General features: G+C 32.8%; 2 protein-coding genes across 2 annotated transcripts in view; both read left to right on the top strand.

Annotated features, from left to right (window-relative positions):
• THADA (Thyroid adenoma-associated protein homolog) overlaps positions 1 to 4,143 on the top strand; it is a 37,164-nt gene extending 33,021 nt beyond the window's left edge. Inside the window, exon 37 of the mRNA XM_080153260.1 lies at positions 3,776 to 4,143. Within this exon, the coding sequence (XP_080009386.1) occupies positions 3,776 to 3,856 (81 nt within the window). The 3' untranslated portion in view covers positions 3,857 to 4,143. The remainder of the gene's footprint in view (positions 1 to 3,775) is intronic.
• LOC145313712 (nonsense-mediated mRNA decay factor SMG8) overlaps positions 4,098 to 16,055 on the top strand; it is a 15,200-nt gene continuing 3,242 nt past the window's right edge. The window contains exons 1-19 of the mRNA XM_080153261.1: positions 4,098 to 4,230; positions 5,521 to 5,666; positions 6,094 to 6,162; positions 6,631 to 6,723; positions 7,231 to 7,323; positions 8,046 to 8,188; positions 8,591 to 8,689; positions 9,691 to 9,764; positions 10,258 to 10,370; positions 10,618 to 10,696; positions 12,221 to 12,300; positions 12,732 to 12,856; positions 13,213 to 13,330; positions 13,492 to 13,571; positions 13,744 to 13,819; positions 14,584 to 14,693; positions 14,948 to 15,059; positions 15,408 to 15,601; positions 15,816 to 16,020. Of these exons, the coding sequence (XP_080009387.1) occupies positions 4,149 to 4,230; positions 5,521 to 5,666; positions 6,094 to 6,162; positions 6,631 to 6,723; positions 7,231 to 7,323; positions 8,046 to 8,188; positions 8,591 to 8,689; positions 9,691 to 9,764; positions 10,258 to 10,370; positions 10,618 to 10,696; positions 12,221 to 12,300; positions 12,732 to 12,856; positions 13,213 to 13,330; positions 13,492 to 13,571; positions 13,744 to 13,819; positions 14,584 to 14,693; positions 14,948 to 15,059; positions 15,408 to 15,601; positions 15,816 to 16,020 (2,091 nt within the window). The 5' untranslated portion in view covers positions 4,098 to 4,148. The remainder of the gene's footprint in view (positions 4,231 to 5,520; positions 5,667 to 6,093; positions 6,163 to 6,630; positions 6,724 to 7,230; positions 7,324 to 8,045; positions 8,189 to 8,590; positions 8,690 to 9,690; positions 9,765 to 10,257; positions 10,371 to 10,617; positions 10,697 to 12,220; positions 12,301 to 12,731; positions 12,857 to 13,212; positions 13,331 to 13,491; positions 13,572 to 13,743; positions 13,820 to 14,583; positions 14,694 to 14,947; positions 15,060 to 15,407; positions 15,602 to 15,815; positions 16,021 to 16,055) is intronic.

Genomic DNA, 16,055 nt, shown 5'->3' with positions numbered 1-16,055 from the left:
TGAGGTGAAGGTGCAAGAGTACCACCTTGAGACCATACCCAACTCATGATATCCACTGTTTTTGGCAAGATAATTGTTTTAGATGAAGATAGTTTTAAGTTATTGTAGTTGCAAATTTTTAACATTTCCTCTAAGTTATCTATGGCTTCATCTATTGTATTGCCCCCTGTGAAAAGGTCATCAGCTTGTTTAACCAGTTTGCCTTTGGTAAGCATGTCATTGAAGAGGTTGGCAAGCAGTTCATCAAGTTCTTCTGTCTGATTTATAAGACCTTGTATGCCTCTTTTAAAGAATCTCAAACCTCCATATGGTGTTAGAATACCACACCATTTCTGACCATCCTTGTGTAGATGATTCTGAAAGAATCCTTGATAAAGGTCTGTTTTTATGACATACTTCCATTTAGCAAGAGCATTATATACATCTTGGGGCTTACTGATTTTGGCAGGCAAGGATTTCATATATTTGGATAGTTCACATGTGTTGACAACCAAACGTACATCACTTGTTGTTAGCTCATTGTTTGGCTTGTCTTTGGCCTTTTGCTTTTTTCTTAAAAATGCAGGCATAACATGTTGAACTTCAATGTTATCATGTTGAGGAACTCCAAGGACATTCTGATCAGTAAGTTCATCACATACTTTCTGTAGCAGGACATTCATGTGATTGTTGTATTGAACACAACTGACTTTTCTGGAACTGGGTCTTTCTTCATTAGCAAATTTTAATTTGCAGTAATGAGGTCCTGATCTTTGATTGTATCCTTGCCTAAGATTTTGATCAAATACAGATTTGTTTTCTGAGAGGATTGACTTTAATCTGGAAATTTGATCATTTGACATACCTTCTTCATTGATAGATATGTTGCTGATGTTATCTGTTATTGTTGTATTAGTGTGCATGGACATAGCTTTGTATGTATTGTCAGTATTGTTTGTGTCAACATCTTTAACTTCCTTGATGAGAATTTTCATTTTTGACAGTTTGACAGGTTCATTGGTGTTATTAGTAATACTGACTTTACCATGTTTGATTTTGCTGATCTGTGGTTGTATTCTACACTTCATACTATCAACAGGCTGAACAAAGACAGTTTTGTTGTTTCCAGCATTGATGTTGAGATTGATGGATTGTTCAGGCAAAATCATTGTAGCTTTTGGTATGGTGACAATAGTGTTAATTGGATTGGTTGGCAAGTCTGTGTTCCTGTTTGTCTCTGGAACTACATATTTATTTTGTATGGTTATGGTCCGAGCAGATATGTCTTGCCTAACATTATTGTCTTTGAAAAAGTTGTTTCCAGCTATAGCATCAGTATGTAACTCTTCCATGACTATGGCTGAAAAATTTACTGTCCATGCATTCCTAATAAATACTTCATGGATTTCACTTCTTGATTTCAACACAGTTTTACCATCTGCTATTTTAGCAAGCTGACCATTTGGATGGATGTTCCATTTCATTTTTCTGGCAAAGTCTAATTTTACAGTGCTAATCCAGCAGCCAGAATCCAGGTCAAGATGAATTGGAATATCATTTTGGTATACTGTGAGAATTTGAGATGGCACAGGCTTAATAACATGTATATTTGATTGAGAAGTCGGATGGAAATGTTCTTTAACTTCATCATTAATTAAATTGGGAGCATCATGATGTTTTTCAAAAGGATCATCATTAATTATGTTATTAACAGTTACCTGATCACCATATCCATGAAGAGTGGCCATTTTCTCCAGTAGATCTTCTTCATCTTCTTCAGTGTGTACAGCTGCATTGACAGAATATTTTGATCTAATACCTTCCTTATCTCTTTCTGACATAGAGGGACAATCAAGATCTCCTATTTCATGGGATAGGACAACATTTCTCTGCTTGCGGTTCAAATGACACAATCTGCAAAATTTGTTTTGCTGGTTGGAGGATCTTTGTGAGGAGTAGTTAGAGTTGTAGCGTCCTCTTTGTCTTCCTCTTCCTCTAGGTCCCATGTATGATACTTGGTATTCTTGATTTTTAACTTTTATTGCTGCATTATTGGAATCTTCCTCAATATCATCTAGGATTTTTGTTACATTAGACAGTATATCAACTTTTAAATCCATTAGAAAGATACCTTGTTCCAATCTTGGTCCGTAGATTTCCTTGACTTTCCCAGGTAATCTTTTGTCTATGATTAGGAGTGTAGTCAGCAATATGTGGTCCTCAAATGTTGGAGAGATAGTTTCAGCTTTTGTCATGACTAAATTACTTTTCCATTTGACAGTGGTACCTGCAGGTTTGAGATTTTCAAGTATTTTAGCTCTGTAGCTGTTGTAGAATGACAGTGGTGATTGTTCTGATGGATCATATGATAGGTCTGCTATGGTCAGAAACTCCTTTCCTTTGTGTTGGTGGTGGTAAATGACTGTGAGTTCTTCCCATATCCATTTGAGACTTGTTGATTGCTTGATGATCATCATATAGTGGTCTCTTGCACAGCATCCAGCAATGATGGTTATGAAATTGTTAAGATCCCTTTGTCTAACATCAATATCACCTTTAGTGTCATCTTTGTGAAGGTTTACAATTCTGTCCTCATCTGTTTCGGCTGCTGTCCAGGTGGAATACATGCCTTTTTCTTTATAAAGCTTAAAGTTTTCATGTTGATTGAGGTAGTTCATAAGCTCGTTCCACCAGGCATAAAGATCTGCTTCACTGATGTTATCTTTTGGAAGTCTTTCTGGTTTGCTTATCTTAATACCACCAGGCATTTTTACTTTTTTCACTTATTTGTCTGTGGCTGAGGTTATTGGCTACGGATGTGCTGGGTTGTAGGACCGTCGCTGCCACCACGTAAGGTAGCTCACCTGTTGAGCCTCTGATCTCAGTTCATCTTTGTTGAGTCAAGCAGTGATGTAAACCGCAAGCTCCGACTCTAAAAGAGATGCGTTAGTGAGCCTTGAGTGTTCCCGTGAATAGTGTGAATGATTGTTGAACAAGAGACATATGACAATAATCTTGATAATAAAGTTCACAATCAGATTGAACACATGGCAATACATATCACTTTAGTCAATCACATATTCATGGGAGCACTCCAGGCGACAAATAAATATTTCTAATAATTGGAAGACTTATTCATTGCTTACATACATGAGGCCAAGAATGTATGTTTATTTTTATTGATACAATTGCTTGAGGATTTTGATAAAACTTTAGATAAATGTTTATAAAATGATTATATAAAAGTCCATTAAAATCACTTATAAAAGTCCAATAAAATCATTATGAAGAAGACTGTTTATCAATAAATATTAAAATACTTATGCTGATAGTTTGAAATGAATATTGAATTAGAAATTGTATTTATTGATGATGACTTGGAGCTTATTATTGATGAGACATTTATTGTAAAGATCTTCATGTTTATTTCTGATCATGCTAATTTGTCATTGAGATCTTCTTGCATCATATATTCATCATCATTATTATTATCATCATCATCATCATTCTTGGTATCATCAATCTTGTTATCATCAAATCAATCATCATCTTGTAAGTCTTCTTCATCCTAAATAACATCAATATAAGCTTTGATTATATTTGTGATATTTACATCATGACGTAGGGATAGTTATATTTTTTTCGATTTCTCTTGGGAGGTTGGTGGTACCCTCCCACAAAATAGTTATAAACCTTCCCAGGGCTAGTACACACAGACACACACTTAGAGATCCAGTTATTTTATTATAAGGATTACTAGGTTTTCCTAAATGATTTACTAAAAATTTTATTTCAGACATTTAGTGGTGAAGATACAAATCTGAATAGAATATTTCAACAAATATCGGCCACACTCAAACCTTTTCAAGAAATTTGAGTTTCAGATTTTTTTGTTATTTGATGTTAGTTAAAGCCAACATTCTTTACACAATTGTCTTCTTAGATGATCCGCCTAATATGCCAAATTACTTCTTATTAGAGCTACAAATAAGAATCTTGATCACTTTATTTTCACTTAAATATAGTCAGACTAAACCCTGCTTAGGTAAATAGAAGACAAAATGATCTTCCGAACAACCTTTTTAGGATGCACTCTTTACTTGGCATTTTAGATTTTTAACTAGCTTTTATAATTTTGTTATTTTTTGCATATTTTTTTCAGAAGAGCAATGCCATGGAAACCCTGCAGGTTTCCCCTAACCGTAGACCTAGACAACCTGGATGACAGGCTCAAAGACAGACAATTTATAGGTTCGTATTTAGTCAAATGCTTTGTTTAAATCAAAAAAAATATATTTCATATTTATTTTACTGAAGAAAATTTAAATAGGAAAGTAATGATGTTATTTACTTAACTATTTTGCTTTAACTTTTCAGTCAGATTAAAATAAAGATCAATTTAAACTGTTTTTAACCTATTTTTTTTATCATATATCAAAAATATACTATGACACCAGTAGAATCAGACTGCAGAGCCCAAATTTGAATTAAGTCCCCAATAAACTTTTTTTGGGGGATTTAAAAATCAATTTTATATGTTGCTGTGATCATTTTGATGGAAGCAAAAGCATTTTTTAGTTTGGGGTTTAATTGTTTCTTACAGAACAATTTGATGTGATTCAGATTATATCAATACAATAATAAGAACTCTACTCTGTTCGATGCAAATAATTTTTTTCTAAAACAATAATTTATATAGAAGAAATTTAACATTAAAATAAAACATATTATTCTGAAGTCTGAACCAATTACAAGTCTTGTTTCATTTCAGTTTTTTACAATTCAAAAAAGAGTGTTTTCACAAAGTGACTTATTTCCAATGTAGTTAAATAATTTTTATTTAATTAAAATGAAAAGAATGAAAACTATACACATAAAAGATACATGCTTTATAAAAATATTTAAAAAAATAAGTTTGAATAATCTTATATTTTATCATATTTGTATATGTGACAAAAAAAATTTGTTGTATTGTGTAAACGTTTGTTGTCATCTTTCACCATTTAACCCTTTACAGCCAATTTTTTGAGTTTTAAATAAGTGATGGAAAACAAGCACGATAAAGTTAATTCATTGATATATTGTAAAGAATTAAGTTTTTAATGAATTAATTTAGATGAAATCAAATGGCCTAATTTTACTCTATACCAGAATACTATATATATGAAGCAAAACACACTAAAAGCTACGAATTTTACCAAAATAAAAAAAGACCTTTTGCTCTGATCAAAAAAGACCACAGCAACAGTAAAATTAATTTTTAAATCCCCTCAAAAAAGTTTATTGGGGACTTAATTCAAATTTAGGCTCTGCAGTTTAATTCTACTGGTGTCATAGTATATTTTTAATATATGTTTTAAAAATAGGTTAAAAACAGTTTAAACATGCTATTTTTTACTTTATTTTTTTTTTTGCGAATGACGACATTAAAGTTCATGTCATAAAGTTAAAATAATTTTCTTATAATAATGATTATATTTAACTAGCAAAATATACTATTCAAAAAGTTTATCATTAGATTAATCATTATTTTCATTTCAGTGGTTTCCTTTTTTGGGAAGAGTCCATATACGTATGGCGGGGAGAAGAGAAGGATTATTAGTGAAGCCATGGGAAAGACTGATTTTATTAGCGGAGATGATGATAATAGTGAACATGCCAATGCTATTGATATGTCAGTTGATGAGGTAAATATTATAAATTACTTGTTTTTATTCTTCTAATGTAAGTTATTAGCAGCTCAACAACTAAAGTCCATACATTCTTTTGTCTTTCTGAAATACAATTATCTAGACTCATTCTATCACACTACCGTTATAGACCTTACACTACACTGCTAGACTCTTAGTCAAATTATTTTTTGTCCTTTTATGCTATCTTTTCTATTATCACTTATCCTTACATAAAAGTAAAATGATGTATCTCTTATTTCAACTTCAAAACTAAAATTGAAAGTCTCCCCCCCCCCCTTTCCTTTCCTTTCCTCAAATGTTCCTAAAAACCTTTAGAGGTGTAAGCGGGAAGAGGATATCATATTTCATCATTACATTATTATTGTCAATTTAATGTTTTAGGTTTTTAAAGATTATTTATATAGGTTTTTATTATGTTTAGAATAGAGATATTATTTACTTGAATTTAAGAAGTTGTTTTGATACATACACAATGGCTTTAAAATGCAAGGTAACGTATTACATAACTATATGGTATAAAAAAAGATAGGTGATGACCGACCTTTATTTTGACAGTTTTATGTTACTTTTTTATTTAGGAACTATAATATTAATCCACAGCACCTTTTGTCAACAGTTTTTAAAAACTATTTGTTATGCTTTTAAGAAAAAGACTTGAAGCTGCCTTTTGAGCACTTAAACCCACCTTAATTTATCAATAAATTGAAAATTAGAAGGGAAGTGGGGAAGTATTTTCTTCTTATGGGGTGGTCTTAAATCTGCTTGGCTACCCGGTACCAAATTTAACTTAACTTTTTGAAGTAATAAATATACATGGAAAAACAAACCCCTCCACTCAAACTTATTTTCAATTTATTTAAAATGCAGGTGGGGGGGCATTATTGCTGAACATTATCTTGTGTTTAAGCGATATATTGAGCTTGTTTTATTGTATGTTTATAATAGAATATTTGTCCAGGCGTCAGAAGAAGCAGTATTAAACAAAGGATTCCTGTATTTTTGGTCCAGTAAGAGATATGAGCACGCCAAGGCTTTGCTTTTTCTATTCCAGGTACAAAATACGTTTAATTTATGATACAAAGTAAAAAGATGGCTGTCCGCTTGTCTGTCCGTCTGAAGCTTAATATTATTATTTGCCGGACTGATTAGGTTGTACTTATCAGGAAAAATACTTGCTGGTCCTGTTGTGGATTTAAGCTTTTTTCCTGGAGAAGACACCTCTCCAAAGAAATGCACCTTCCCTGAATTTTTTTGATGGGAAGCTTATAAATGCTATAGCAAAACCTAATTATAGGCAAAAGTTTAAACTAAAAAGTATATTTTTCATATTACTTTACTTATATTGTTTAAAATCCCAGTTTTTTTTAGATCTACCTAATGTTTTTTTGTAGGTAACTTTTGTGACTACTATGGCACACTTAGCTTACATTATTAAATTATAGCTTTTTGTCATATGTCTTTATTTTATTATATATTACATATTTAAATTTGATCTTAAGGTTTTTATTAAACTAATTCAAAATCATTAACGTATACTTAATTTGCCTATTTGTTATAGATATCTCATATCCTGGTATGTGTACAGCCCGGGCATAGTGTAGACTTGTCCTATGTCAACATGTTCAAGTCACTAGACAATTTAAGAAATAAGGTATATTTTCTTCAATATGAAGTAGACGTCCAACTTTGAAAGCCCCTCATTTTATTCCCCTCTGAAGTTTTGAAAATAAAAAAATTTCACCCCTCAAAACTTAAAATTTCACATTTTAACACTCCCCCCCCCCCCCCCTTCCTTTTTTTAGTGTAACACAATACGGTATGGTAAAATTTCTTAATTTCAACTCAATAATCATTACCAGAATGTCCGTACTTCCATTTTAAACATGTCGACTTTTTTACTTTTTTAACAATAAATTTTCATGTGATCTAATCATCCGATTGATCTGATTTTTGGTATATTAATTCCTGGGACAACAAAGTATAATGTTATAAGCGAAGCAACTCTATAATAAAGTCCTAAAAATATAAGTATGTCCATAAACATTATCCTGTATCCAGCAGTTTTTCAACAAATTTACTTACAATTTTGGTTTGACTCTTATACATTTATATTCTGATTATTCAGTTCTGACACTATACAAATGTTAATGTCCGTTTGTCCTACCGTATCAGTGCTTCGCTTTTATGGATATTGTCAATTTGTCATCCTTGTTTAATTATAGCTAACTGATATTTTTATCACTAAGAATCACTAAATTTCTCCATTCCAGTCAAATGAACTTTTAAAATCATCCCTTTCCATATTCTTTTGTTGAATACAATTTATATTTCTCTACTATATTGTTAAAAATATGATTGAAAAACTAATTTCAGGTACAAGGAAGTGTATCCGAGTTGATGATGAGTATACCTGGATTATCCAAGGAGTGGGTGGCGCAGGCACGACCTTGCTCCCCGAGGCTTCTCTTTCTATTTCTAAGCTCACCAATCAGCTTGAGGAATACTAGAGGGCTAAGGTAGTTTTCTTTCCAATGAACAAAAAAAATTTGTTTACAAGTAGCGCTGCAATAACAAACAAAAACATTGCATCAACAATCAGCTCAAGAATTAAGAGAAAATAAATTTCGGACTGTATATAACTAAGCTTATTTTTATGCCTTTTGAGAAATACATGAATGGTAAAAAGTTATTAGTCTAAAGCTTAAGATCTCGACAACTACTGAACCGATTTGGTACTTTATTTTTGGGATGGTTTTAGGATATTTTATTTTTAGATTGAAGTTTTTAGATAGTTATTCTTTTAGCTTTTTTCGTGCCCCGTTGAAAACAGAGCCCCAATCACGTAGGAGCGTATTCGCTAGTACGACTCTAGGGACAAAAAATTTACATTGCATACTTAAAGTTATTTAATATTTTAGGGACGAAAGGAAAGATGCAAAGTCTCATAAGGATCCCCCGATTAAACGGCTCTGCTACGCCCTAGAAGATCAAATATACAGGATTTTAAGAAAAGCAAGGTACCTACACTTTTTAATATCTGAAAAAAATATGCTTATATGAAATTAACAGGTTGTCTGTGTGTCTGACTGTAGCTTTAGATCTCGCTAACCGCTGGACTGATATGGTTTTTCCTTTACAGTAAATCCTATAATAGGCCCAGAGAAGGTTTATAACAATTTGGGGGATTGAAACTATCACCCTTTCAAGTGGAATCTAAATTTTATTCACTACATTGCATTCTCTACGTATCTCATCCCAGTGTACTGTATGATGCATACTTATGAATCCCTACAGCCAGAGTTTCGGATCCGGATCTGCAAGGATCCGCATATTTTTGAGTCCAAGGATCCGGATCCGCAAAAAAATGCGGATCCGGATCCTTGGACTCAAAAAAATGCGGAAAAAAATGGAAAAATCTACCTAAATTTATATAAAATCTCAGACATTCTCTTGATGAGAGCCAATCTTTAAGGTTTAGGTTCAGACTTGAAAATTTAAAGTATTTTTGACTTCAAATTAAAGAATAAAAATTTTTTGAAAAAGGGGAGGGGCGAAAGTGACACTTTTTGAAACCAAAACTGAAAGTCAAAGGAACTCAACTAAAAAAAGAGTTACAGGTCTGACATTTTGCATGGCAGTTGCTTTATAGGGGTACAATATGGAACTGTGAAGAAACGGCGGTGCAACCGCCGAAAACCGCCGAGAAAAGGCAAAAAAATTTCGGCGGGAAACGGCGGTTTTCGGCGGTTGCGCCGCCGTTTCTTCACAGTTCCATATTGTACCCCTATAAAGCAACTGCCATGCAAAATCTTAGACCTGTAACTCTTTTTTTAGTTGAGTTCCTTTGTTGACTTTTAGTTTGGGTTTCAAAATGTGTCACTTTCGCCCCCCCCCCCCTTTGGTGATTTTATTTTTATTGTCAAGGATCCGGAACCGGATCCGGTAGGATCCGGATCCGCATACAATCAATGCGGATCCGAAACTCTGCCTACAGCAAAACCAACAATGTCTATTTTAGGATTATTACGAATCTTGCATCCAACTCTTTGTTTGCCCTTCCAGCTAACCATGAATTTGTTTATGTTGATACAGGTTTGATCATTTACCTTATTTTTTATGGCTTATTATAGGGTAGTATCTAATCTTAAAATCTTTTATGAAAAACTAGTTGTTTCGCCCCTAGTCTCTAGGAGAGGGCGGGGAGGTAAGGAAAATAGTCTAAACTACCTCAAGACATTTACAAAGCTCCCCATAAAATTAAAACCCATTAGCACCAGTATTTTCCGAGATCTCTACCTTAAGACAAAAAACCTTACTCCTTTATATAATAGGATAAAATCTTATGATATGTCTAATTTTCAAATTTTTTAATTTTCTATGAAAAAATACAATTAAAGGTTTTTTTTTTATTTCCTGAATCCATAATGGTACCAAAAATCTTAAAGTATCTTCCTTCGCCACGATTCATAAAGTTACTATTATGAAATGATAAACAAACATACACAAAATGACTTTAATTGTAATTTTTTCAACTATTAAAAAAAGAAAGCAAAAAATAACCTTCTTGAGTTTAAAACTCTTGTAGGCGAACATGGGACAAAGATGGACCCGAGTACCAGTATTTTAAACACACTGTACAATGTTTTAAATGGCGAGGTAAATGCGCCATATAAGTTCTCTGGGCCTTTTTATAATCAGGTCAGTTACTTTAATTTAGTTAAAATTAAAACTTTTTCTTGTTTTATTATTTAGTCAAGAAATAATATGTATTCTTCATTACTCTATGAATGCTATACATAAATAATTAGATAAATTCCTTCTTTTTGCTATAAGAAAAATAAGAATGTAATGTAAAAATATACCTAATCATTTGTTTTATAGAATAACACAAAGCCTCAAAAATTACCTTTTGATTGTTTCTTTTTAATCATTTAATTCTCTATAGCTTGAGGAAGAATCAAGTAGGCCTCAAAGATGTTTTACAAGATTTTTACTACAGCATGTTAACCATGCATTTGAGAAAGGTAAATCTTGTAAAGATTTTTCTCGCATTATAAAAATGAATAAAAGTTGCATAAAAAGGACAATAACTTAATTCACCAATTCACTATAAAAGCTTGTTCTGAAAGCTTAAACATTAAACATATTTTCAAATAGGATTTTTTATTTTTATTAAGGTTTCTTGACTTAATAACTTATTATTTACTAGCGGATAAGCCCCTTATAAACCTTCCCCGGACCTTTGAAAAGCTACGTTGTAAAGAAGAACCATTTCGGTTCAACGGTTAGTTGCCTCATTTTTTGTGCATCTTACATTGAGCTGATATTTTATCACTGTTGATGGTTAAAACTTGACACATTACAATCTTTCCCGATTTTGTATTACTTTTGCGGAACATGATTCCAGTTACGTCATATTTTTCTTTCCCGAAAAAGGGAAGGGGGGGAAGAAAAAAAGAGATGGGAGAAAAGGGGGTTTTCCCAATCTCTTTTGAAGAGCTTTTCTTCCCCCCTTCCCTTTTTCGGGAAAGAAAAATATGACGTAACTGGAATCATGTTCCGCAAAAGTAATACAAAATCGGGAAAGATTGTAATGTGTCTTAAAGGGAGTGTGAACGTAAAAATTTCTCATCTGATTATCAAATCTTAACATTTACTAAGCACATTTCACTACACTGATCAACCAAAAATGTCCTATTCACAAAAATATCCAGAAATAATGCCTTGATTTTATGGTATTTTGAGAGGGAAAAAGGAAAAAACAGGAAAAATCTGAACGTTTTTGTTTCTTATAATGTTTGTAGGGATATTTAACTTGTCATATATAGTTGAAACAATTTACTTACTGTTAAGGATTTATATTATGCTATAAAATTGCCAATTCGTTTTTTTTATAACGTAGTAATTAGGTAATAAAGACATATTTTAAATTCGTATTATTGACAAAAAAATACCTCACTGTCTACAAAGGGTTGAATCTCATAGGTTATATAAAATAATAATATCCTTTTTTATTGTGTTGAACAATAAATAACCCACTTTGGAGAATTAGCTTACACTTTTATCAGACTGTTAATAAAGAAATATTGCGTCTTTATTATTTACAAATTTGTAATTAAAGGTGGGCGAGAGATGGGCCATTTAAAGTTAATTGGATACTAATAAAAAACCTGTTTCTGGCTTTGTTATTGTATTTGGTTTTCAATAAAAAAATATTGCTTATTTTATCAATTTCTAAGTAACTATACATTGGATTAAAGCAAGGATTACGTAAAAAGTCAGCTTAACTGTTAGGAAAAATCTAGAACTATGTGAAAAAGTTTAATTTTAGCTATAATGGGAGAAAAAAGCAATTTAAATGCACATTTTATATAATACGGAAAATTTCTTCCTTTCCCCGTACCTTATAAAAATCGTCGGAAAAAGCCGTTTTTTAAGCAAACAAAAGCGCGTTTTGCTCTATCTGTGAGATATTATGAATGAGATAATGTTAAGATTTGATATTAAGATGAGAAAAATTTACGTTCACAGTCCCTTTAAAACTTCAGGTTTCTATGATAATGTAAACAAGTATGGACCTTCTGGACCCACACTCTGGGAAATTCCGACTTTGAGTTCTTGGATTCAGGTAATATGTCAAGTATTATTATTATAAAAACGAGAGAGGGAGAGGATAAATTACACTAGTGCCCGGGTTTTTATAATCACGTTTGCTCAAAACTTTAGGAATTTTTTTCGAATTTTTATTGGTTGGTTCCTAACATGTTTGTAGTGTCCCAAAATTTTCAACATATAATCTACAGTAAATGTAGTATAATATTGTTTTTCATAATTTGGGCTGTATATCACTGTATCGTTTATTCTCTTATAGGCCCTTAAGATCCCTTATAAAAATTTAAAGATATAAATAAGAGAACCTTTAATTTGACTCAGTTAGGTTTGTATACAGGAGTTACTGAACTCCCTTAGGCCTAATTATGTATTCAAGGTGTTGAACATGAACAAAAGTCTCGCCCGTATGTGATAATATGATTGACTACAAAAAATTGTTAATTGCAGGTGTCGAACCTACTCTACACTTACTTCACGACCACCCTGACCTCTGCGACTGGAACAGACAACTCCAGTGCCATGAACGACCTCAGGGATGACATGGAGGTGGAAACAATCTTCTCAGAACTAAGGTAAAATTTTACAAATTCACAGCATTTTTATGCACATTTCTACTATACTTTGTTCCATTATTAGAATTTTTATTTGCAAATCTGCTCTACAAATCTACTGTTTTGTATACCTAATGTTTCTTTTAAATGTACTGAAAATTTCTATTAGCCGATTTAATTCTCCATTTAGGAAAGCTTAACAAAGGTCCTAGGGTGGTTTTAGGCTATTTTATTTTTAGATTTTAATCCAAGGATAGTTTTAGGTTATTTTTCTGTCCTTCCCTACCATTTTGAATACAAAGCCCCTAGCTTCTAGGGTCGCAGCTGTTTGTCAATTAAAAAGTATTTTTTTGTAGTCAGCATTGTTTATTTTTTAGATGTAAGAAGATTTTACCCCAAGCAATATCAGTTTATGAAGAAGGATTACCTCCGTATTATAACACTGAATATCACAATGCTAAACTTCTACAAGCAATGTCAGTTTTTAGCATCCAGGTGAAACATTTTTTGTTGTGGTAATGGCTTATTTTCAGCTATTTAAACCAATTTAAAAACACTAAAAGGCCAACAAATTTTGTGTTTCTGTTTATGTAAAAAGTTTAATGGACTGACATAGGAAATAAGCATCTTATAATTAAAACAACTTTGCATTGTAGGCAAGAGGTCCAGCAAGTGAGAAGTATGCAGAAAAACTGGCAGCTGAGTGTCAGGCAATCTGGCGGTCAGGCAGAGTCAGGTAATCTATTAGGCATTTTCTGTTAAAGTTTCTCCAAAATACTCTTAAGATGCTCTGTGGTAGCTAAAGCTTTTAAAGTCAAATTTGTTTTTGCATTTTATAAAAGATACAGATTGTGTAATTGCATATTTATGAAGATAATTATAGGATCAAGTTCTATCTTTTTCTTTAGGTGTGAACAGCTGTCATTAACTGGAAATCTTTGCATGCACAAGAAACATGTTCTACCCAACCAAGAAGTCGTCCAGGTATATTACTTAAATCCTACATTTATACTGAGATATATTACAAATGTTTCTAGGAGAACGATTGTTTATTAGTCACCTTTCTCTTAGCCTCTAAGTGATGGCAGGGTAGGTGGGGAAAATAACCTTAATCCAGGGCCATCTCAGAAAACGCCAATGCCAAATACGCCCATCTTAAAAAACAGTTTTCCAATATGTAATAAAAGGGATCTACTGCAGTTCACGGTAAAATATTGCTGGTAACGAATATTGCCAAAAATCTCTGAATTTTAAAGGCTGCCATCTGCCAAACGGCTGAACGTACAGATCATACCCGCACACCATTTTAAGCGGTATAAGAAGGCCTACAAATAATCTGGAATAGCCAAGATCCAATGATGCACAGGGAAAGCTTCACTGAAGAAAAAACGCGTAAAATAGGCCTTTTTCGCGCATTTCTCTGCACTGCGAGATAATTATGCATTATTGGTTTATGGCTATTCCAGATTATTTGTAGGCCTTCTTATGCCACTTAAAACAGTGTGCGGGTGTGATCTGTACGTTCAGCCGTTTGGCAGCTAGCAGCCTTTAAAATTCATAAATTTTTGGCAGTATTCGTTACCAGCAATATTTTACCGTGAACTGCAGTAGATCCAATAAAAGTAAATTTTTTAAATAATATTGGGAGAAGAGAAAACAGGGGAGGTAGAGTCCACAATAGAGAAAAGGGTGTGATTATTAAAGCTCACTCTAATGTAAATAATTTTCAATCAAAAACAATTATTAAGGAGGAAAAGGTTGGGGACAAAGTGATCAAGAAGACCCTGGCTAGTATAACTCACTCCAGTGGAGTTCAGTACATTGCCGCGTGCAATTGTGGAAGGAGACAGGCTAACAGGTACGGTTATGTGATTGATTGATTATCTAATATAATAAACTACAAATTTCGAACGATTAATTATTTTTCAATTTATAGGCTTTTTTATTGATTGATTAAATATTCCTATTGATGATTTAATGACTGATTATTACATAGGAAGTGTAACACTATTAATTTTAAGATAAAGATTCCGTAGAACCAAGTACTTTTTACATTTTATTGGTAATGACAACAATTCCAAAGTAACACCTGAATTGATATCTGCTTTTCAGGGAAGATCCGTTTACCCTGTATGAGGCAAACTATGGATTCTACGCAGAACTTGAAGAGGACTGTTGTAAAGATCTGAATCATATCCAGTTTCCTGTTTTTAATCCATTGAAGGTGATTTAATTAACTTTTTTCCGGTTGTAAGATTAGTACTAATGCTGAATTATGTTGAAATATTTTAGGGACGGTCAAGGATGGAAGATCAAATGTTTTTGAAATGTACATCCGTAAACAATTTGATTCCAGTTAAAAGAAAAGAAAAAGTCCCCTCCCCCCCCCCCCCCCCCGAAACCTTTCCAGAACCTGTTAAAAGCTACATTGTAAAGGGGGACCATATCGGTTCAGCGGTTTCCAGAACCTGTTAAAAGCTACTTTGTAAAGGAGGACCATATCGGTTCAGCGGTTACCCAGATTCTTTTTACAGACAGGTCCTGTTACTTTTATATAAAGATACAATTTTAGAGAGTTGATGAGACTGGAGAAACATCAGGCAAAGAAACATCTGCTGTAAGTGTTGATATTGATATTAATGACAGCCTTCAACCCAGCCAATCTGAGGAACAGAAAAGCGTGGAGATTGATATCACTGAAGATCTTGAAAATAAAGTTGATGTTAGTGAAATGGTCAAGGAAAGTTCTGCTGATGTTGATTCAAGGTAATTAAAAATATTTATTTCAGTAAGATTTACTTTTACGCAACCAGGGGCCTTGATTTAGCAAATGAATTTCATTTGAAATTGCCGAAAATCAGATTATTTTAGTGGCGTAATGTTGGCGTAATACTTGTTTTTGTGCTGTAACTAAAGGGAAGTCTTTTTTGCTCATCAAATGCTTTAGTTTAGTCTAAAATACACAAAATATCTATTACAGATCAGAATCTCTATCATCTCCCAAGACCTCGCCTGAAGAAGACCTTTCACTTGGTAAGGATGAGTTAGGAACAGCTATTGAACAAGAAAACAAGGAAGAAGATATTCAAAGCGACAAAGCTGGCGAAAGTCCAGAAAGGTCGGGAGCACCTGCTAGGACAACAAGTACACCAACTATCCAAGATGATGATGAGATTATACTAGAGGTTTGTTAGAATTTTTTATATTTTTTATCCTATCT

Source organism: Acartia tonsa, chromosome 3, assembly GCF_053477335.1.
Source record: "Acartia tonsa isolate MP-2025a chromosome 3, ASM5347733v1, whole genome shotgun sequence".
Classification (NCBI taxonomy): domain Eukaryota; kingdom Metazoa; phylum Arthropoda; class Copepoda; order Calanoida; family Acartiidae; genus Acartia; species Acartia tonsa.
The sequence above is the reverse complement of the archived record's forward strand: the minus strand, read 5'-3'. Positions and strand labels throughout refer to the sequence as shown.